Source organism: Monodon monoceros, unplaced genomic scaffold (assembly GCF_005190385.1).
Source record: "Monodon monoceros isolate NGI ecotype Baffin Bay Population unplaced genomic scaffold, NGI_Narwhal_1 Super_Scaffold_2, whole genome shotgun sequence".
Lineage (NCBI taxonomy): Eukaryota > Metazoa > Chordata > Mammalia > Artiodactyla > Monodontidae > Monodon > Monodon monoceros.
The window spans coordinates 93,538,238-93,556,462 of NW_021703776.1; the positions used below are offsets into that span (position 1 = coordinate 93,538,238).

General features: G+C 54.8%; 1 protein-coding gene across 1 annotated transcript; it reads left to right on the forward strand.

The window, feature by feature from the left end:
* Positions 1 to 9,155: 9,155 nt before the first annotated feature.
* Positions 9,156 to 18,189, forward strand: ZYX (zyxin). Its single transcript, XM_029233508.1, has 10 exons — positions 9,156 to 9,342; positions 9,473 to 9,686; positions 10,170 to 10,369; positions 10,520 to 10,612; positions 10,728 to 11,258; positions 15,353 to 15,473; positions 15,619 to 15,788; positions 15,950 to 16,128; positions 16,893 to 17,013; positions 17,597 to 18,189. The coding sequence occupies exons 2-10, from the start codon at positions 9,485 to 9,487 to the stop codon at positions 17,699 to 17,701; spliced, it is 1,722 nt and encodes a 573-aa protein (XP_029089341.1). The 5' UTR covers positions 9,156 to 9,342; positions 9,473 to 9,484; the 3' UTR covers positions 17,702 to 18,189.
* The last annotated feature ends 36 nt before the right edge of the window (positions 18,190 to 18,225 follow it).

Genomic DNA, 18,225 nt, shown 5'->3' on the forward strand with positions numbered 1-18,225 from the left:
CTTTGGGGTATTTATCCTAAGAAAATGAAAACACTAGCTCGAAAAGATATCTGCACCCCCATATTCATTGCAGCATTATTTACAATTGCCAAGATATGGAAACAACCTAAGTGTCCATCAATAGATAACTGGATAAAGAATTGTGGTATATATATATATATATATATATATATATATATATATATATATATAAAATGGAATATTATTCAGCCAAAAAAAAAAAAGGAAATCTTGCCGTTTGTGGAAACATAGGTGGATCCTGAGGGCATTATGCTAAGTGAAATTTGTCAGACAGAGAAAGACAAACACCATATGAACTCTCTTATATGTGGAATCTAAAAAGAAAAACCCAAAACAAAAAACAAGCTCACAGATGCAGAGAACAGATTGGTGGTTGCCAGAGGTGGGGGGTAAGGAGTGGGAGAAAAGGGTGAAGGAGGTCAAAAGGCAAAGAAAAAAATTGCAGTCAATTTAAAACAGACATTGAAAATTTGAATCATACTTAAAATATTTACTTCATATATATACACACATATATATGTTTATATATATGTTAATATATAAGACATAGGTATATTATAGAAAATATACATCAAAGCACTTATGCCTACCTATTATTTCCAAAATAATGAAAATGAAAAAAGACATTATATTAAAAAAAAAAAACTGTGGTTTTCATTCTGAGTGAAATAGGGAAGAAGAGTTTTGATCAGAATAACATGCTCTGAAGTAAGATGAAAGGATAACACTGGCTGCTATATTGAGAGTAGATTGTAGGGATGTGAGCTATTGCAGTAAGTCAGAAGAAATGATGGAGTCTTTGACCAAAAAGGCAGTGGTGGAAATGGTGAGAAGTGGTCAGTTTCTGGAAATGTTTTGAAGACAGAATCAACAGGATGTGATGGATTTGGAGCACCCAAGAAAGAGCGATGTTGATGATGACTCCAAAGTTTTTGGCCTGAGCCAAAGAATAGAATTTCTAGTAGTGACATGAAGAAGATTATGGGTAGAACAAGTTTTAGGGGGAAAGAGTAGGAATTAAGTTTTGGACATATTTCATTTGAAATGTCTATTCAGTAATCAAGTGGGAGGGACTTCCCTGGTGGAGCAGTTGTTTAAGACTCCATGCTCCCAATGCAGGGGGTCCGGGTTCGATCCCTGGTCAGGGAACTAGATCCCACATGCATGCCACAACTAAGATTTTGCATGCCACAAATAAGGAGCCCGTGTGCCACAACTAAGGAGCCAGTGAGCCGCAACTAAGGAGCCAGTAAGCCGCAAATAAGACCCGGTGCAACCAAATAAACAAATAAATAAATAAATATTAAAAAAATAATCAAGTGGGAGTTGTGAGTAAGAGTTTGGATATATGTGTTGTTAGGTCATAGGAAAGGTCCAACACAGAGATATAAATTCGGGAATTATTAGCATATGGATGGCATTTAGGGGCTTAAGACTGGGTATAATCAGCAAAGAAAGAGTAAAAGAAGAGAAGAGGTACCAGGACTCAACCCTGGGGCACCCCAACATTTAGAGGCTTAGCAGAGAAGTTGTAGACAAACAAGGAGACTGAGAAACATGGACCAGTGAGGTTGACGGAAAAGTAGGAGTATGTGATATGCAGAAAGTGAGGTAACCAACGACTGTTTCACAAAGGAGAGAGCAAACAACTGAATCGAATATAGCTGATATGTCAAGAAAAGTGGGAACCGAGCGTTTATTGTGTTTAGCGACATGGAGGTCATTGCTGACCTTGAGAAGAGTAATTTCGGTGAAGTGGTAGGGGTAAAAGATAATTGCAGGACTTCCCTGGTGGCACAGTGGTTAAGAATCCACCTGCCAATGCAGGGGACACGGGTTTGAGCCCTGGTCCAGGAAGATCCCACGTGCCGTGGAGCGACTAAGCCCGTGCGCCACAACTGCTGAGCCTGCGCTCTAGAGCCTGTGAGCCACAACTACTGAGCCTGTGTGCCACAACTACTAAAGCCCGTGCGCCTAGAGCCTGTGCTCCGCAACAAGAGAAGCCACTGCTATGAGAAGCCTGCACACCGCAACGAAGAGTAGCCCCCAGTCGCCGCAACTAGAGAAAGCCCATGCACAGCAACGAAGACCCAACACAGCCAAAAATGAATAAATTTATATAAAAAAAGATAATTGCAGCAAGTTAAGAGAAAATGAGAGAAGAGAAACCAGAGATAGCAAGTATAGAAAACTCAAGTTTTGTGCAAAAATGAGCAGAGAAATGGAGTGGCAGGGAGGGGAAAAATTTTTTTTAAGGTGGGGCAAACAATAGCCTAACAGTATACTGATGAGAAGGACCAAGTAGAGAGGGAAAGGCTGACTGACAAATCGGGGTTAAGGGGCTTAATGTAATTAGTTCTGGTGGTCTCGGGGCAGGGCACATGGAGGCAAGGCAGTGAGTGTAAGAGGATTAGAGGGAAAGAGGGGTCCTTTCTTCACTCCTGTTGGAGGAGACATGGAGGCTTGGAAAGCGTAGTCTATGGAGTCTGCGGAAGGGCTTCCTTACTGTGAGAGTCAGGCCTACCTCTTCCAACTATCCATCAAACACTATCATCCATCAAAGCCCATCCTAAGCCTTCTCAGCTTCTCAGGTAATACTCGCTAGGTGACTTTGTCATCCAATAACAGATTCGAATCACTACTTGGAGGCCGATGACTCATAAATGTGGATTCTCAGCACAGTCCTGTTTTCTCTGCTCTAGACCTGGATATCCCACTGCTTACCATACACCCTCTTTTTCTCAGCACGTCCACAGCAAAACACACAGTCTTCCTCCCAGACCTGCTCCTCTCAGCAGAGAGCACCACCTTCTGAGCCGGAAGCTGCGCTGGATCCCTGATGTCTCTTTCTCCCCGCCTAACAACCCCCAGCCCCAAACTCAATCCATCACTCGGTTCCGTCGATGATTTCATGTCCTCTCTAGCCCTCTAGTCTATCCACCTCCACAAACCTCCCCATTGCACCTAGAGCTCTACCATCGCCTCTGAACTGGTCTGTCCACATCTGTACTGGACCTTTCTGTTATTCTCCACACTGTCCCAAGATTGGAAATCCTGGGAGATTTTCAAAGCTCTCAAGCCTTTTCATGCCATTCTTTTCAACCTGAAACTCTGCAGCAACTCCTCCCTGTTCTCAGGACAAAGTCAAAATGCTTTAACATGATCAGCACCTGCACAACCACCTGTCCAGCTCTGCCACAGCCTGTGTCTACACCTCGCTCTCAGACACCCCAGTCATGCCTGCCTCCTTCAGTGCAAGCAAGGGACAGGCTGTGCTCAGAGCCATCCCAGGGCTTTGCAAATGCTGCTCCCTCCGCGTGGAATGCTTCCCCTCCCACTTTGCCTGGTTAAGGCCTCCTAATCTTTCAGATCTCAGCTTGCACATCCCTCCCTGGAGCTCCCCAGCCAGGACACATCTCCCAGGTAGTTATGTGCTCAAGCACTTGCATCATCAATCTTTCTCCTGAGGTTCTGGTAACAGTGGCAGTTTTACATTTTGTTTGTGATTATTTGATTAATATCTCCCCTGGCCAACTCCCTGAGGGCATGGACCCTCCGTGAGAGCTTGAGATCACGTCTGGTTTTGCTCAGTATTACATTTCCAGCACCTACCAAAGTGTCCCACACCTGGTAGATCCTTAATAAATACTTGTTGAGTAAACAAATGAATGATCCAAGATGTTATAGAAAGCCTTTAAGCTTTATCAAACGCAGGATCTCCCTTGATCTAGTACGAGATTTCAATGGTTCTGGAACTCTATTTCAGTCAGTAAGTGTATCTGAGGTCCTGGCTTGGTGGCAGGCACTGTGCTAGGCCTCCTCTGCTGTGCTGGAAACGGGTAGGTTGCTCTGTGGCCTAAGTGTCCTCTGGTAGCATCTCACACATGGGAACAGAAGGCCTGTCTCCAGCTCTCTCAAGCATGCTGAGAAGCCTCGGTATGAAGCCACCTGCTGTTCGAGGTGGGTCCCCGTCCCTTTTTCTGAGACTGGGCGCCCATTTGCCATGTTCTGAAGCAGCATATCTCTGGATGGCAAGGTCAACAACAACTAAATGGGTGGCAGGAAGGTGCTTGGGGAACCTTGAGCAAGCTCTGAGGGTTGGCTCGGGGGCACTCACTTCCTGCGTCAGGCTAGCTTGGTGGGTTTCTTTACATTAGGACCACCTTATTAAAGGGACTGGGGTGGGGAGGCAACTAGGTTATTTATCTGTATTTAACGTCCCCACTCCCTGACATGCCTACTTCCTATAGTGACTCAGTCGGCTATTTTCAGTGACAAACAATCTAGCTTCTAGCCCTGGCTCTCTCTGATTTTTTGGCTTCCCCTGGGTTCAGGGGGAAAGAAAGCAGCAGATGCTCCGCTAGCGGTGGCCTCAGCGCCAGCAACCTGCCTGTGCTACTGTTGGTACCCTGGGCCTCTTTTCCTGCCTGCCCTTCCCAGCTCCCTTGGCTGCTGACTCTTTGCCATCTGACCATCTGCCTCGTTCTGCCCCTGTAACCACCACACATCTCTGCCTGACTGATGCTGGCAGGCTCTTTGGGCGCCTATCTGGCTCAGACCTTGGGGTGTATGGAGACTTCCGTGCCTCTTCTTCTCTTTTTAAAAATTTATTTATTTTTGGCTGCGTTGGGTCTTCGTTGCTGCGCGCGGGCTTTCTCTAGTTGCGGCGAGCGGGGGCTACTCTTCCTTGAGGTGCACGGGCTTCTCTTTGCAGTGTCTTCTCTTGTTGTGGAGCATGGGCTCTAGGCGCGCGGGCTTCAGTAGTTGTAGCATGCAGCCTCAGTAGTTGTGGCCCGCGGGCTTAGTTGCTCCACAGCATGTGCGATCTTCCCGGACCAGGGGTCGAAACCGTGTCCCCTGAATTGGCAGGCGGATTCTTAACCACTGCGCCACCAGGGGAGCCCCCATGCCTCTTTTGACCTCTGTTCCCTAAATGCCCTATGCAGGCTTTGCTCCCCTAGTCCTGGAATCCTCACTGCTGCTTCAGACCTGGTGGGATAATAATAATGAGGTTTAAGTAATGAGAAGTCCACCCAGCTATTGTAATTAGTGTAGCCACACCAAGCCAGCACTATTGGGTGGGTGAAAACTTTGTAATCTCATCTTAGCACTTACTTGATTATACTAAAATACTTACTTAAGTGTTTTTACTCTAGATCGAGTAACTTGAAGGAAAGAACTGGGCTTATTTATCTTTATATCCCGGGTGCCTATAACATAGACATTATTGGTAAATATTGGTTGAACTGAGGTTGGGGAATGGAAGAGAAAAGTGCACAGACGATGATGTTCTGATGTCAGGAAGAAAGCAGGAAAAGGGGGGTTATTTGTGGCTTTAAGTTCATCCCTTCCATTGTGGAGGTGGGCGTAGGGAGGGGGATGAGGGGTAGACTGGAGGGGTGGGGCGCGGGGTGTGGGTGCCCCTGGGCAGAGCAGGGAGCTGCTCTTCCTTGGCTTTGCCACAAACATCCCTGGGCCTTGCTGGGACTTCACCCACCCCCACCTCCCTTCCCACCCTACCCTCCATCATGCCTGCAGTCCCACGGATAAGAGATTCTTTTGTCCTGACAAGCAGATGCAAGTGGGACTAAGAGAGGAGTAAATTTGGGAAAGCTGTAGACCACTTGCACCCAGTATTCAGTGCAAGAAAACACTCTGATATAAGGAAAAAGAGATGATGTCTCTGTCATTTCTCTCCTTTCTTTTCCTTTTTTTTAAATGATAAGAGTAATACATATTCATGGAGAAAAAGACAGTTATAAAAGACTTCTGCCTTCCCCCAATTCTATGTCCTAACACCAACCACTGTTAACAATTCTTTGAGAAGGCTCTGGAAATGTTCTATTACACAAATATATAATACATATATATATCTCACATACACAAAACGTGTGTGTGTATACACATATGCAGATGGACAGACAGACAGACACAATTTGATGATATGATGTAATGGAAGAAGAAAATGGTGGCCCAAGGACTTAAAGTGGGGGATGGAGTTGGAGGCTGACCTGAAGAGGCTGTAGATGCACCAAGCGGGGGCTCCTGAGGGAGCAAGTGATGCACTGCAAGGATGTAAGTAGGGGGCAGGGCTGTATTCAAATAATAAAATACTTGCATTGCAAGAAGCTTTCTGCAGTTTAGGAGGTGGAAAATCTAACATCCAGTTGGCCTCAGTTTTCTTAACTGAAAAATGGGATAATAATGTACATTCCTCACAGGTTTATTGTGAAGATTAAGTGGGGTAAGAGGTATTGTGCTTAGCACCCCATGCTGAGCTTTGCCTAAGTGCGTGCTGTTATTGTTGTGGTTGTTACAGTGGTTGCTGTCCTTGCTGTTGTTTGTACGCCTAGCACGGCACCTGGCACATAATTGACCCTCAGTCCGTCTGCAGCCAGCATATGGAAAGAACCTCGTGATCGCATCCCTCTTCTCATTTCAGAATTTATTTTTTTGCCATTGCCCTTGTTCCTTCCTTTTTTTCTTCTTCTTCTTTTTCTTCACTACTTTCTAACTTCGTACTTTATGTTGTGCGCCCTTGAAGAAGACTTTCTGGCACCTGGTGGATATAAATCCTTGGAGGTGTGTAGAGATGTTTTAAGTAGCAAAGGTCACTGCCCATTTTCTTCCTCTCTCTTGTCTGGCCTCAAGCTGTTGGAAATGATTAGGCGGAACGTGTACTTATGCACTACACTTTACACACACTACCTGAGGAGATCAATTAGAATTGCTTACTTAAGAAAAATAACTAAAAATCATTAGGACTGCTCTTATTCATTGTGTGCATTTAATTAAATTAATTAATTTATTTCGGTTGTGTGCATTTTAAAAGCATTGACCTTGCAACTCCACTTGAGACATCCTGGCCTAGTGAATCTGTCCTTCTGGGATACTCTGTGTTTCTACCTGTATTTAGAATGCCTGGCTTAAAACTCTTAGCTTCCCGAATAGCATTCTGCATCCCAAATGCTCTTAGTTGTCAGTAAAACTGCGCTTGCCTATGCACTCTTCTATTCTTGATTTATAAATAGGTTCAGCTGCCTAACAATTAAATATACTATATTTTGCACATGCACATTCCTTAAGGAGACATTTAGAGGGCAGATGGCTTTTACTGTCGTGATGCTTTCTGGAAACCATCTTCCTAACTTTCCTAAGTGGGTATGTTTTGAAGGATTGGCGATGAGACTTTTGGTCTCACAGGAAATCTAGTATCAAATTTCTAGCAGATCTTCACAGGGACAGGCCCAGGACCAGCTTATACGTGTCAGAGAAGGTCTGCACTGCATGCTTTATGTTATACATGGCTACACATGCTTGTGGCTGTGAGAAATACCAGTGACAAAGGCAATAAGACACCAGAGAAAAGAAAGATCAGTGGGGTCTGAGAAGGAGACAAAGAGGTAGTCTTAGGTGTGATTAAATATTTGATCAAGTTGAAGGAAGGAGACGGCATGCATAAACCAAGGCCCGTGAGAGATGTGCCTGGAAACCTGGAAGGGGACATATAGGGAAAATGGCCTTAGGTTAACCTGTCAGAACTGCGAATTGAATAATAATACTGGGTATTACACAGCATTTTCGGATATGATATTGCATTTATTTCTTTATATAATTCAATGAGGTACGTGTTTTAAATATCATCACTCTTTTATACACGGAGAAAATGATGCAGAGAGAACAAAGAGACTTGTCCCTCAGTTTGGGCACTCCAGCTGCCTCACGTTGCTCTCCTGTACCCAGGGTTGCTTCACCTGACACCAGGGTGGAGAGGAATGAGCTCTGACATCAGAGCCCTCAAAGAGCCACAGTTCTAGTCTAGATCCTGCAGCTTACTGGGCGTGACCCTGGGCCCACCTCTTAAGTTCCCAGCCTGTTTTCTCATGGTAAATGTAAGGAGTGAGTCTGGACAATCTCTAGAGCGTAGCACAGATGCTCGTTGACCGTAGGATGTAGCCAGTTTGGAAGGAAATACTGAGTAGAGTGTGCACGAGGGGACTGCCTTAGATGGCAGTGAAGTCTGGCAGGACAGAGTGAGAGAAAAGGAAGCGTCTGAGGGTGATAACGCTGGACTTACAAGCCAAAAGGCCATGTGAATTCATAGTTTGTAGGTAGTGAGTGTGGAAGAATTCAGGAGGCAATTCGGTAAGTTTCCATGTTCAATTAAAAAAAAGACAAGAGAAAGAAAGAACGAACCCAGGTTTGTCCCTTTCCTGTGACCTAGGGCACAAGAAGGCTGAGGAATCCGTTCGGACCAATGGGGGGCTCCACCGAGCGCAGTCTCCGAATCCCCCGAGGGCCGCCCGGCCGCGCACCGCCTCCTCGAGGGGTGGGTCACGGTGGGCGAAAAAGGACGGGCGCAGACTGGCAGCCCGCGCCCATGTCCGTTCTCCCCCGCCCCAAGCGCGCTGGCCGCTCTCGCCTCCGCCCCGCCCTCCCACCTCCATTGCCCGGCCCCACCCGCCGCGACTCTCCCTCCTGCAATGTTTAACCGATCCGCAGGCGGGTCGCGGGTGATGCGAATTCCTCGAAGCCTTAAGTAGCTGCCCAGGATTTGAAGTTAGGATCCCCCAAAGGATCCTTGAGGTTCGTGCTCACACCGCCCACCCCTGCCCCAGGGCACAGAGGGCCTAGGGGGCCGTAGGCGGGGAGGACGCCCCCCACTCACCATCCCCGTCCACCTAGGAGCCCAGTTCCATCCCAGTCCCGCCTGTCTGGGCTGACCCGGAGGGGATTTGGGGCGCGGGGCTGGCGGCTAGCTGGGAAGGCGGAGGAGCCGCTGGAGGTGGCGGAGGCAGGTAACCGCAGGCCCGGAGAGGAGGGGGCTGGGCCGGGGCGGAGGCGCCACCGGGCTGCTTGGGCACCTCTGGGGCCCCCGCCCGACCTCCGCCGGCGTAGCCCGGAGTGGGGACGGTGAGTCAGATCTCGGGCACCCGCGGGAGTGTGGAGGGGGTCAAGTCAGGAAATGACATCAGAGGCCTGTGTTTGGGGAGGGGCGGTCCGTGCCCGGCCGGGGCGGCGGGGGCGGGGGGGGGTGGCGGGGGCGGGAGGACCTTGCTGAAGCCTCCGGCCCCGGGGCAGGATCAGGGCCCCTTCCTGGGGGAGTTTCCTGCCCCGTCCGCCCTCCCCGCCTCTCCCCGCCCCCTCCCCGGGCCGCTCCTTGTATGGTCTCGGCGCCGCTCTCTCCCCGCCCTCTCCCTCCCTCCCTCTTCCCGCGTCCCTCCCCGCCGGGCTGGAGGCGGCTCGGGACCGGGACGCAGAGTCCGCGGACCCGGCTGCGAGGCGGCTACCCGAGACGCGGCGCGCACGCTCCGACCCGCGGTGAGGCGCGGGGAGCCGCTCCGCGGCCGCCCACGGGGTCGGGAGACGGGGGCGCAGAGGGGAGCCGGGCCGGCGAGGGGGTCCTCTGCCCGGCTCGGCGCTGCGTAACCCGGCCACCCACCCCCCGCAGCACGGCCTGGCCATGGCGGCCCCCCGCCCGCCTCGCGCGATCTCCGTCTCGGCTCCAGTTTTTTACGCCCCGCAGAAGAAGTTCGGCCCGGTGGTGGCCCCAAAGCCCAAAGTGAATCCTTTCCGGCCCGGGGACGGCGAGCCTCCCTCGGCCGCTGGGGCCCAACGCGCACAGATGGGCCGCGTGGGCGAGATTCCCCCGCCGCCCCCGGAAGGTATGTGGCCGAGCTTGGGGGCTGGACCTCTGCGGGCGCCGGCCTGGGGGGAGTGGTTTCGGGAATTTGGGGATGTCTGGAGAGGTCGCAGCGGAGGGGGCTGGGCGCAGCCACCGAGTCCCGAGCAGATGTTCTTACCTCATCGTGGAGCTCATGGCTGGGGGCCAGGGCTCCTGGGACTGTTCCAGGTCCCCCGCCTGGGGGTGGGAGGCGGGAATGTGGGGCACGAATCTTCCCCTCTGGGTCCGTTTTCCGAAGTGTAATGGGAGATGTACCACTCCTCGGCTGAGCCCCGGCCTTTCCTGACCCAGTGCTCCCAGGGCGTCCTGCGCCCAGCCCCCCACCCCGTTAACTTCCCGTACGCTCCAGGACCCTCGAGAGAGTTATTGGGTTAGGGGTTAGAGCTGCTGCTTCAAGGAAGGGAACTTGAAGGAAGCGTAGAGGGGTCCCTGCTGACTGCCCTCTCTCTCCTTCCAACACCAGACTTTCCCTTACCGCCTCCTCCTGTGCTTGGGGAGGCCGACGACGCCGAGGGCGCTCTGGGAGGTGCCTTCCCCCCTCCCCCTCCCCCGATCGAGGAACCGTTTCCCCCTGCGCCTTTGGAGGAGGAGATCTTCCCTTCCCCACCGCCTCCGCTAGTGGAGGAGGGAGGGCCTGAGGCCCCCATACAGCTCCCACCACAGGTATGGAGGCCTGGGAGAGGCAGCTACGGTGGACACCCCAAGGAAAGGAGAGGAGGGTCCTCTCCGCTGACCTCCCCGCATCTCTGCCCTCATGGGGGGTGGGGTGGCAGTGGAGAACTGGGATGGGCGCTCTGACCCCTGACCCTCTAGCCCAGGGAGAAGGTGAGCAGTATTGATCTGGAGATCGACTCTCTGTCTTCGTTGCTGGATGACATGACCAAGAATGATCCCTTCAAAGCCCGGGTAAGGGGCAGGAGAGTAGGAAAGGCAGGGCAGGGAGGAAGGGCATGGGGATGGAGTTACGGAGGGCAGTAGCCTCTCTAAGGCACTTCTCTCTCCCCTCTGCCTTCCCTTGCAGGTGTCATCTGGATATGTACTCCCACCGGTCACCACTCCATTTGTTTCCAAGTCCAGTTCTAAGCCTGCAGCTGGGGGCACAGCACCCCTGCCTCCCTGGAAGTCCCCTGCTAGCTCCCAGCCTCTGTCGCAGGCTCAGCCTCAGAGCCAGACACATTTTCACGTGCAGTCCCAGCCCCAGGCCCAGGCCCAGGCCCAGGCCCAGCCTCAGGTCCAGCTGCATGTCCAGCCCCAGCCGCAGCCTGTGCCTTTGGCTAACACCCAGCCCCGAGGTCCCCCTGCCCCATCTCCAACCCCTAAGTTTTCTCCAGTGACTCCCAAGTTTACTCCTGTGGCTTCCAAGTTCAGCGCTGGAGCTCCAGGTGGACCCGGGTCACAGCCCACTCAGAAGTTGGGGCCCCCTGAAGCTCCCTCTTCCACTGGCACAGGCTCCCCTCAGCCCCCCAGCTTCACCTATGCTCAGCAGAAGGAGAAGCCGCAAGTGCAGGAGAAGCAGCACGCAGTGCCCCCGCCAGCTCAAAACCAAAACCAGGTGAGGGAGGGTGGGAAGACCAGGCTGACACCAGGGGGCTGGGGGCAGGGCTAAGTCAGGAGCCCGAGAATGAGGAGGAAGGTGGTCCCGGAAAGTGGGGTGGGTGTGGGGTGGTGGGATAGGAGTTTTCAGCCTCTGCGGTTGGAATGGTGGGACAGTGGCAAGAGGAAGCGCTTCTGGAGGAGAGCCTGGCAGGGTCTGGGGCTGGGTGGGGCCCGACTGGGAGTCAGGGGGAGCACACAGGCTCTGAGTTAGGAGGAGGATTTGGTCGACCTTCCCTTGCGCCCTGTCCCAGAAAGTTGAAGAAGAGGGATGAGATCATCACCAGTCCAACTTCAGATCTTCCCCCTTCTTGGAGTCTTGAGTTAATCTCTGCTCCTCTGAGTGCTTTCACTGCCTGAGGGCCCATCTGGTGATAAGAGTCACTGGTAAACACTGGCTGAGCCAGCCAGCTTCTGCTCAGTGCCAGGCACTGTGCTCTGTACTCGGGAGGGAAGAGATCGCAAAGAGGTTGAGCCCGAGGGCGTCAGTGGACCTGGGATAGAATTGTGGCTCCCAAGACCCCAGGCAAGTTAGGTGAACTTTGAGCCTCAGTTCACTATCCATCCTTAACGGTGGTTGGGAAGATTAAGCGAGCTGAAGTGTGGAAAGTGCTGTGGGTCTGTATCCAGCACATGGACGCCCAGCGCAGAACAGCTATCACTCCTGCCTTCCAGCTCAGGAGGCTGCTCTTCTGGGTTGAAGGGACCCTGCCAGTCATCTATCTAGTCCAACCAGCCACGGAGTTAACTGACCGCATGGATGTCTGTGTGTGTACAGGCACAGGGTAGGAAGAGATGCCAAGTGCCAATGAGTTTTGCAGAATCCTGTGTTACAGGAACTCCAAACAGGGAGCCAATGTTGAGGCTGGGAAGTTAGGAAAAGGCATCATGGTGCTACTGTGCCTTGAAGGCTGGTGGGACTTAAGAATCCAGAGAGGAGAGGGACAGGCATTCGGGTGGGAACAGCATGAACAAAACTCAAGGGCACAGATACACCAGGGGTGTCTGGAGGATAGCAAGTGGAAGGTCCCTGTGGGGAAATTACAGAGCCGTGCTTAGAGAGGTGGGAGGGCGCTTAGTGGGAAGGAGATGAAATAGCACACCCAGGGAGCCAGTGGGTCCTGGAGAGGCAGTAATGATTTTTGAGGTGGTGTGTGTCTGGGCGGGGAGGTCTGGTGACAGCCGTGCTTTTGGAAAAGTTTTTCCAGCAGAGGTGTGGCCTAGACGCAGGAGGTCAGCGACGTGTGGGGATTCACTCCTGGGCGGCAGTAACATTAGTGGAAATGAAAAATAAGGCCCGGAGAGGAGAGCTTTTACAGAGGAAGAGCCTCCAGGCTCAGTAACTGACACAGTTGCGAGAGGAGGGGGAGGGGTTAAAAAAAAAAAAAGCCCTGGTGTGTTGGGGAATGACAGTGTTGCTGACAAAATAGAGAAGTCCAGAAGGGGAAATGGTGTGGACCGGAAGAGGTGGGTCCAGCTGTCAGCATGTTGAGCAACAGGTTCCAGGAGGACCTTCTTTCAGCTGGAACTGTCATTCAGTTAGCAATGGGGGATGGGGTGGCAGGAGAGGGCCTGGGCTTGAGGTGCGCATATGTGCGTTGGTTGTGTGTGGTGATACTGAAGGCCCGGGGACACTTACACAGGAGGGGCCGGGTCCCTGGGAAGAACCTTGGACCAGGGGGAAGAACGGCAGGAGGAGGAGAGTCACAGGTCGGGGTGGCATCTCAGAGAAGAGGATGATGAAGGCCGGAGACTGGATGATTCGGAAGCCATGTCCTGTGGTGGGGACAGAGTTGAGCAGGGAGTGGATGGTGAGAAAATGCAGTTGCCAGAGAGGCCTGTTCTCAGAGGTTGGCAGGGAGAGGAAGGCGCGCGCGCGCGCGCGCGTGTGTGTGTGTGTGTGTGTGTAGGGCTGACAGTAGGGGAGGAGGGCTCAGGTATGGGTGGGAACCAGGGGGGAGAAGCCCGTGGAAGAGGGGTTCTTCTGCCTGAGAGCGGGGAGCAGAGCGCTGCTGGTGACCGCCCCGCCCCCGGGGCTTTCCCAGCCCAGAGACCCTGGACGGTGTGGCCGCAGTCTTGGGCAGAGAGGAGCGAGAGGGAGCTCGAGCCGGCCAGCTCCCAGCTCCTCGCTCACGTAGGAGGTGAAGTCATCCGTGAGAGCCAGGGCACGACGACGCAGTTGGGGGCTGGAGGAGATGCAAGGGTTTGGAACAGCTGCCATGGGGAAGGCGACTGGGAACCCACAGGAGCCAAATACCAGGCAGCCGAGCTGAGGCTGGAGGGCTGGAGGGCGCTGCCGTGTTTGGTGAACTCCCTCTGCAGCATTCAGGGATCTCTCCACCTACTTTCCGCAGTTGGGAGACAGAAGCAGGAAGCGGGTGGTGGCGTGACCCAGGGTTGAGATTGGATCAGATAAGCGATGGTGGTTGAAGGTGGCAAGAGTGGCCATGAGAGCCTTGTAGGAGTCGATGGTCGAGGGGCTGGGCTTCAGGGGAGGCAAGCCAGAATGGCTGGATGCAGAAGGCGCGTGGAGAGGGTTGCGAGTCAGAGGAACCAAAGCCTTTCTGAGCAGGTTCGTTTAGTAGATGTGGATGGGAAAAGGGGGAGGAGGTGATGGTTGGGAGGTCACGCCCAGGGTCTTGGAGGCAGAGACCAATAAATCTCAGGTCCAGGGTGTCCCGTGGTGGAAGGTGCCAGAGCTGGAGGGGCGTTTGGAGCTGTTGGAGTTGCAGAGGTCTGAGTGCCATGCGTGTTGAAGCTGGGACATCGGTGCTCGCAGGCAGAGAGGGAAAACAGTGGCTGGATTGGTGTGTCGGGGGGGAGCGTGGGTACCCAAGGAGGGCTGATGTTTAAATAGTTCATACTTCCAAAGAATGGAAGAGGCATTTAAGTGGCACCAGAGAGAAAGGGCTGGCTGTGTCCTCTTTGTCTGTCCCCGAGAAGGGATTACTGGGAGAGGAAAAGGTGAAGCTTACATAGAAGAGGGGGCTTTCGGGGGACTTACACAGTCAGCTACAGGCAGGAGGTAGCAGGAGTCCGTGGGGAAAATGGCTGAGAGCTGGAGCATCAATGGATCTGTGCTTCCCCGGGCGGATGCAACTCTCCATGCAGACAGGTGTGAGGGTGGTAGAGCCAGGGCTGAGGGGAAGGTGGCCACGGGAGGAGGGAGCTGGGAGGCTTTGAGTTCCGGGTGTTAGGGGAGTGAAGGCATGGGCAGGTAGAGCATTCAGTATCGGGGGCCTCGGTCCCGGGTGGACTTAGTAATGGAGACCCACCCAGCATTCCCGTGGGACCATGTCCTGGAAATGCTGCTACAGGCCAGACAGCCCCTGCAGCGCCTCCTCCCGGGAGATCTCAGGGTTCCTGGCACTGCCCCCCTAACCTCACCCCCACCCCCAGTCTCCAGCTGTCTCAGGATCCCCTAACAGGAGGGCTAGGCTGGCCTAGAGAGTGGCCCTTCTCTGAGGCCTACTGGGGAGGGACCGGGGTCAGGTGGTCCAGGAACCCCCTCTAAGGAGGGACCCCAGGACCTCTTCCTGGGAGCTGCGGGCTGGGCTCCTGCAGACAGCCCTGGGGTTTAACCTGACTCCCGCCTGTGTTGTATCCTCACGCTGACAGGGGCTGCTCGGCAGCCGGCGGGACGGGTAGGTGTGTGCGCGCGTGTGGGTGCACACGCCGTCGCGGGCCGGTCTCTTCACGGGGGCCATGTCCCAGCATGCTCTGTGGAGCTGGCGCGTGGCCTGGTGTGTTCAGTGCTTCGGTGACCCGCGCTGCTGTGTGCGTGGCCTGCGTCCGCTCCGTCCTTCTGGCCTGCCTGTGACTGCCCAGGGGCTCCGGGCAAAGCGGGTGGAAGTGTCGTCCTCTTCCCCTTCCTTGTGTGGTGCTGGGCCTTGGGGAGGGAGGACGAGCAGCCTTTTGGGTCCAGCCAACTTGAGTATCCGGGAAACGGGAGGGGAGCTGGTCCTTTTTGGAAGGAAGTGGGTGAGGCCGCTGGGGCGGGTCCTTGGAGGGCGTGACCCTTCAGAGAGTGTGAGGAAAGTGTTGGGGTTGCAGGTGCGCTCCTCTGGGGCCCCAGGAGCCTTGACTCTGAAAGAGGTAGAGGAGCTGGAGCAGCTGACACAGCAGCTGATACAGGACATGGAGCATCCTCAGAGGCAGAACGTGGCCGCCAGCGGTGAGCCCCCGCCCGCCCGCAGGGACATCTCCTCCGTTCCCGTGCTTTCCGCTGTCTGTGGTTCCACTCCCTGCCCAGGCCAGCTCAGCCCCTGCAAGCTTCATGCCCTTCGTCCCATTCACTTCCGTCTCTGCGGCTTTCCCAGAGTCCTGTGGCCGGTGTCACCAGCCCCTGGCACGTGCTCAACCCGCGGTGCGCGCTCTGGGGCAGCTGTTCCACGTCGCCTGCTTCACCTGCCATCAGTGTGAGCAGCGGCTGCAGGGACAGCAGTTCTACAGCCTGGAGGGGGCGCCGTACTGTGAGGGCTGCTATACTGTGAGTCAGGGTCTGGCTGGGGACACCCGGGGCTCAGCCCGGGGGGGGGGGGGGGGGGGGGGGGGGGGGGTGGGGGGGGGGGCGAGCGTGGGGCAGACGTGCCCTGGCAGCCAGCCCGTGGGCGCCAGCTCCCTGCCAGCCTCCTGCTGCTGCCTCCTCAGGACACCCTGGAGAAGTGCAACGCCTGTGGGCAGCCCATCACTGACCGCATGCTGAGGGCCACAGGCAAGGCCTACCACCCGCAGTGCTTCACCTGTGTGGTCTGCGCCTGCCCCCTCGAGGGCACCGCCTTCATCGTGGACCCGGCCAACCGGCCCCACTGCGTCCCCGACTACCACAGGTGAGGACCCTCCACCCCCCGCCAGGCTCTTCTCTGGGCGCCAGCCCCCATATTTCTGGGAGCCAGGCTGCCCCCTGACCCCAAGACGGCTCCAAACCCCTGGACTTGCTTTCTGTCCCCGCATCCTGTCTGTAGACAGCAGATACCAGTTCTTTTGGACTGAGCTGTCCGGCGGCCTTTGGCCTGGACAGCGAGTCTTGCTGCTGGCTCGTCCCCCTCCCCCGGCCCGTGGCTCTCTTTATGTTGGGTGTGGTCTTGCATGCAGCACTTGTGCTGCAGTGACATCACCTCACACATGGGCTGGGCTGGATTCTAAAAGTCCCTTTGGAGATCAGCTGTTTGGAACTCGGGTTTCCCCTCAGAAACGGTGTTTACAAGGCGGCGACTTGCTCAGGCCACTGGCAGAATCCCGTGATGTAGCTAAAGGGCGGGAGCAGGGACGCTGCAGACTCGGATTCCCACCTCTGAGTGTGTGGGAGGTGTACGTTTCAGGGCTCCACATTGGGTGGCCAGCATGTCACACCCCTCTGTGCCCCTCAGCAGTTGGGCAGAGGCAGCCACGTGGTGCGGGGTAGGCGAGGGGCAGGGTTCCAGGTGCGGGGTCCCAGGTATGGGATCCTCTGGGGGTGCTTTCTGCAGGAGCTGCAGGGTGGGTGTGGCAGGGGGTAAGGACCAGTCTGCCATCTCATTTCCCTGCACTCTTGGGGGCAGCGCCGGTGCCCCTCGCCCCCATTCTGACTCGTACCCGGCTCTCTGCCCCGCAGGCAGTATGCCCCCAGGTGCTCCGTCTGCACAGAGCCCATCATGCCCGAGCCTGGCCGAGAGGAGACCGTGCGTGTGGTCGCTCTGGACAAGAACTTCCATATGAAGTGCTACAAGTGTGAGGTCGGCCATCACTCCGGCCCCCTGGGGATGGGAGGTGGTGGGACGCTGCTCACCAACTGAGCGATGGACAGCGCTGGGCCCTGGAGTAAATCAGTGCTGCAATTTTGAGGGTGGACAGAGACGGCATCCACGCCCGCCCAGCAGAGATGCTTCCCTGTCACTGCAGGACAGCAGGGTGTGGGTCCTCTGTGAGGTCACTGAGTTGCCGATAAACCAAGAAAGGGGACCGACCGATGGGAGGGAAGCGTGTTGTTTTGTTTTGGTAGGGCTGGGGGTCTCAGTGAGGTTAAAGGAGAGTCAGAATAGAGGTGAGACAGGTGGGAGAGGCCGCACATCCTTTATTGGGGTGGGCGCCTCGGAAGCGGCTCTACCCACTGCCCGTCCTCCTGGGGAGAGTCCTAGGGGACAACAGTGAAAGTGTGGTGATGGAGGCGGGGATAGGCGTGGAGGCGGCTGTGATTTGGGGGACACAGACAACGAGAGCATGGCTGAGCCATGAAGCATCCGGCCTTCCTAATTTAAAGAGGGGAGGTGGGGTGCTTAGGGGGCCTCCCCGCCAGTGCACTCTTTTTCCTTCTCCCAGGACTGTGGGAAGCCACTGTCCATCGAGGCGGACGACAACGGCTGCTTCCCCTTGGATGGCCACGTGCTCTGCCGGAAATGCCACACCACCAGAGCCCAGACCTGAGTGAGGACTGGCTTCCTTCTTGACTGCAAATCCATTCCCCATTAGCAGACCACCCACAATGAGAGCACCTCCCCCCTTCACCCTCCCCACAGTTAATTTTTGATGTCGAGCCCCTCCCTCCATGCCGGACCCCACCCCAGTATCCCTTGTGCCCTGATCCAGGGCCCCACCCAACACGGCCTAGGGCTGCAGAGTCCCAGCCCTGGGGTCCAGTCCTCCCCGATCCTGCAGGGACCACCCACCATCGTCTAGGTACCCCACCTGAGGGGGCACCAGACTGAGCGCTGCTGCTTTCACTGCTGCACCGATGCCCTCAGCTGGCCCTTGAGCAGCCTCTTATTCTGCTTGCTGAGGGCCAGGAAACGCCCTGACCTGCTGGGAGGCTGGGCTGGGCTCACCAGCCTGGACGTTCCCACCCACCCCTGTCCTGCCAGGTTGTGGCTACAGCTACAAATAAAAGGTGTTTTCCAGAATTCTTAGCAGTTGACTCTTTTGTGCCTACAGCCCTTGAGGGTGAGATGGAG

What these genes read in the sequence shown, in the direction of transcription:
- ZYX (XM_029233508.1), top strand. Translation starts at nt 9,485, where the DNA reads ATGGCGGCCCCCCGCCCGCCTCGCGCGATCTCCGTCTCGGCTCCAGTT. An exon ending in ATGATCCCTTCAAAGCCCGG is followed by an intron (nt 10,613 to 10,727) that starts GTAAGGGGCAGG and finishes CTTCCCTTGCAG; the next exon opens with GTGTCATCTGGATATGTACT. An exon ending in TGAAGTGCTACAAGTGTGAG is followed by an intron (nt 17,014 to 17,596) that starts GTCGGCCATCAC and finishes TCCTTCTCCCAG; the next exon opens with GACTGTGGGAAGCCACTGTC.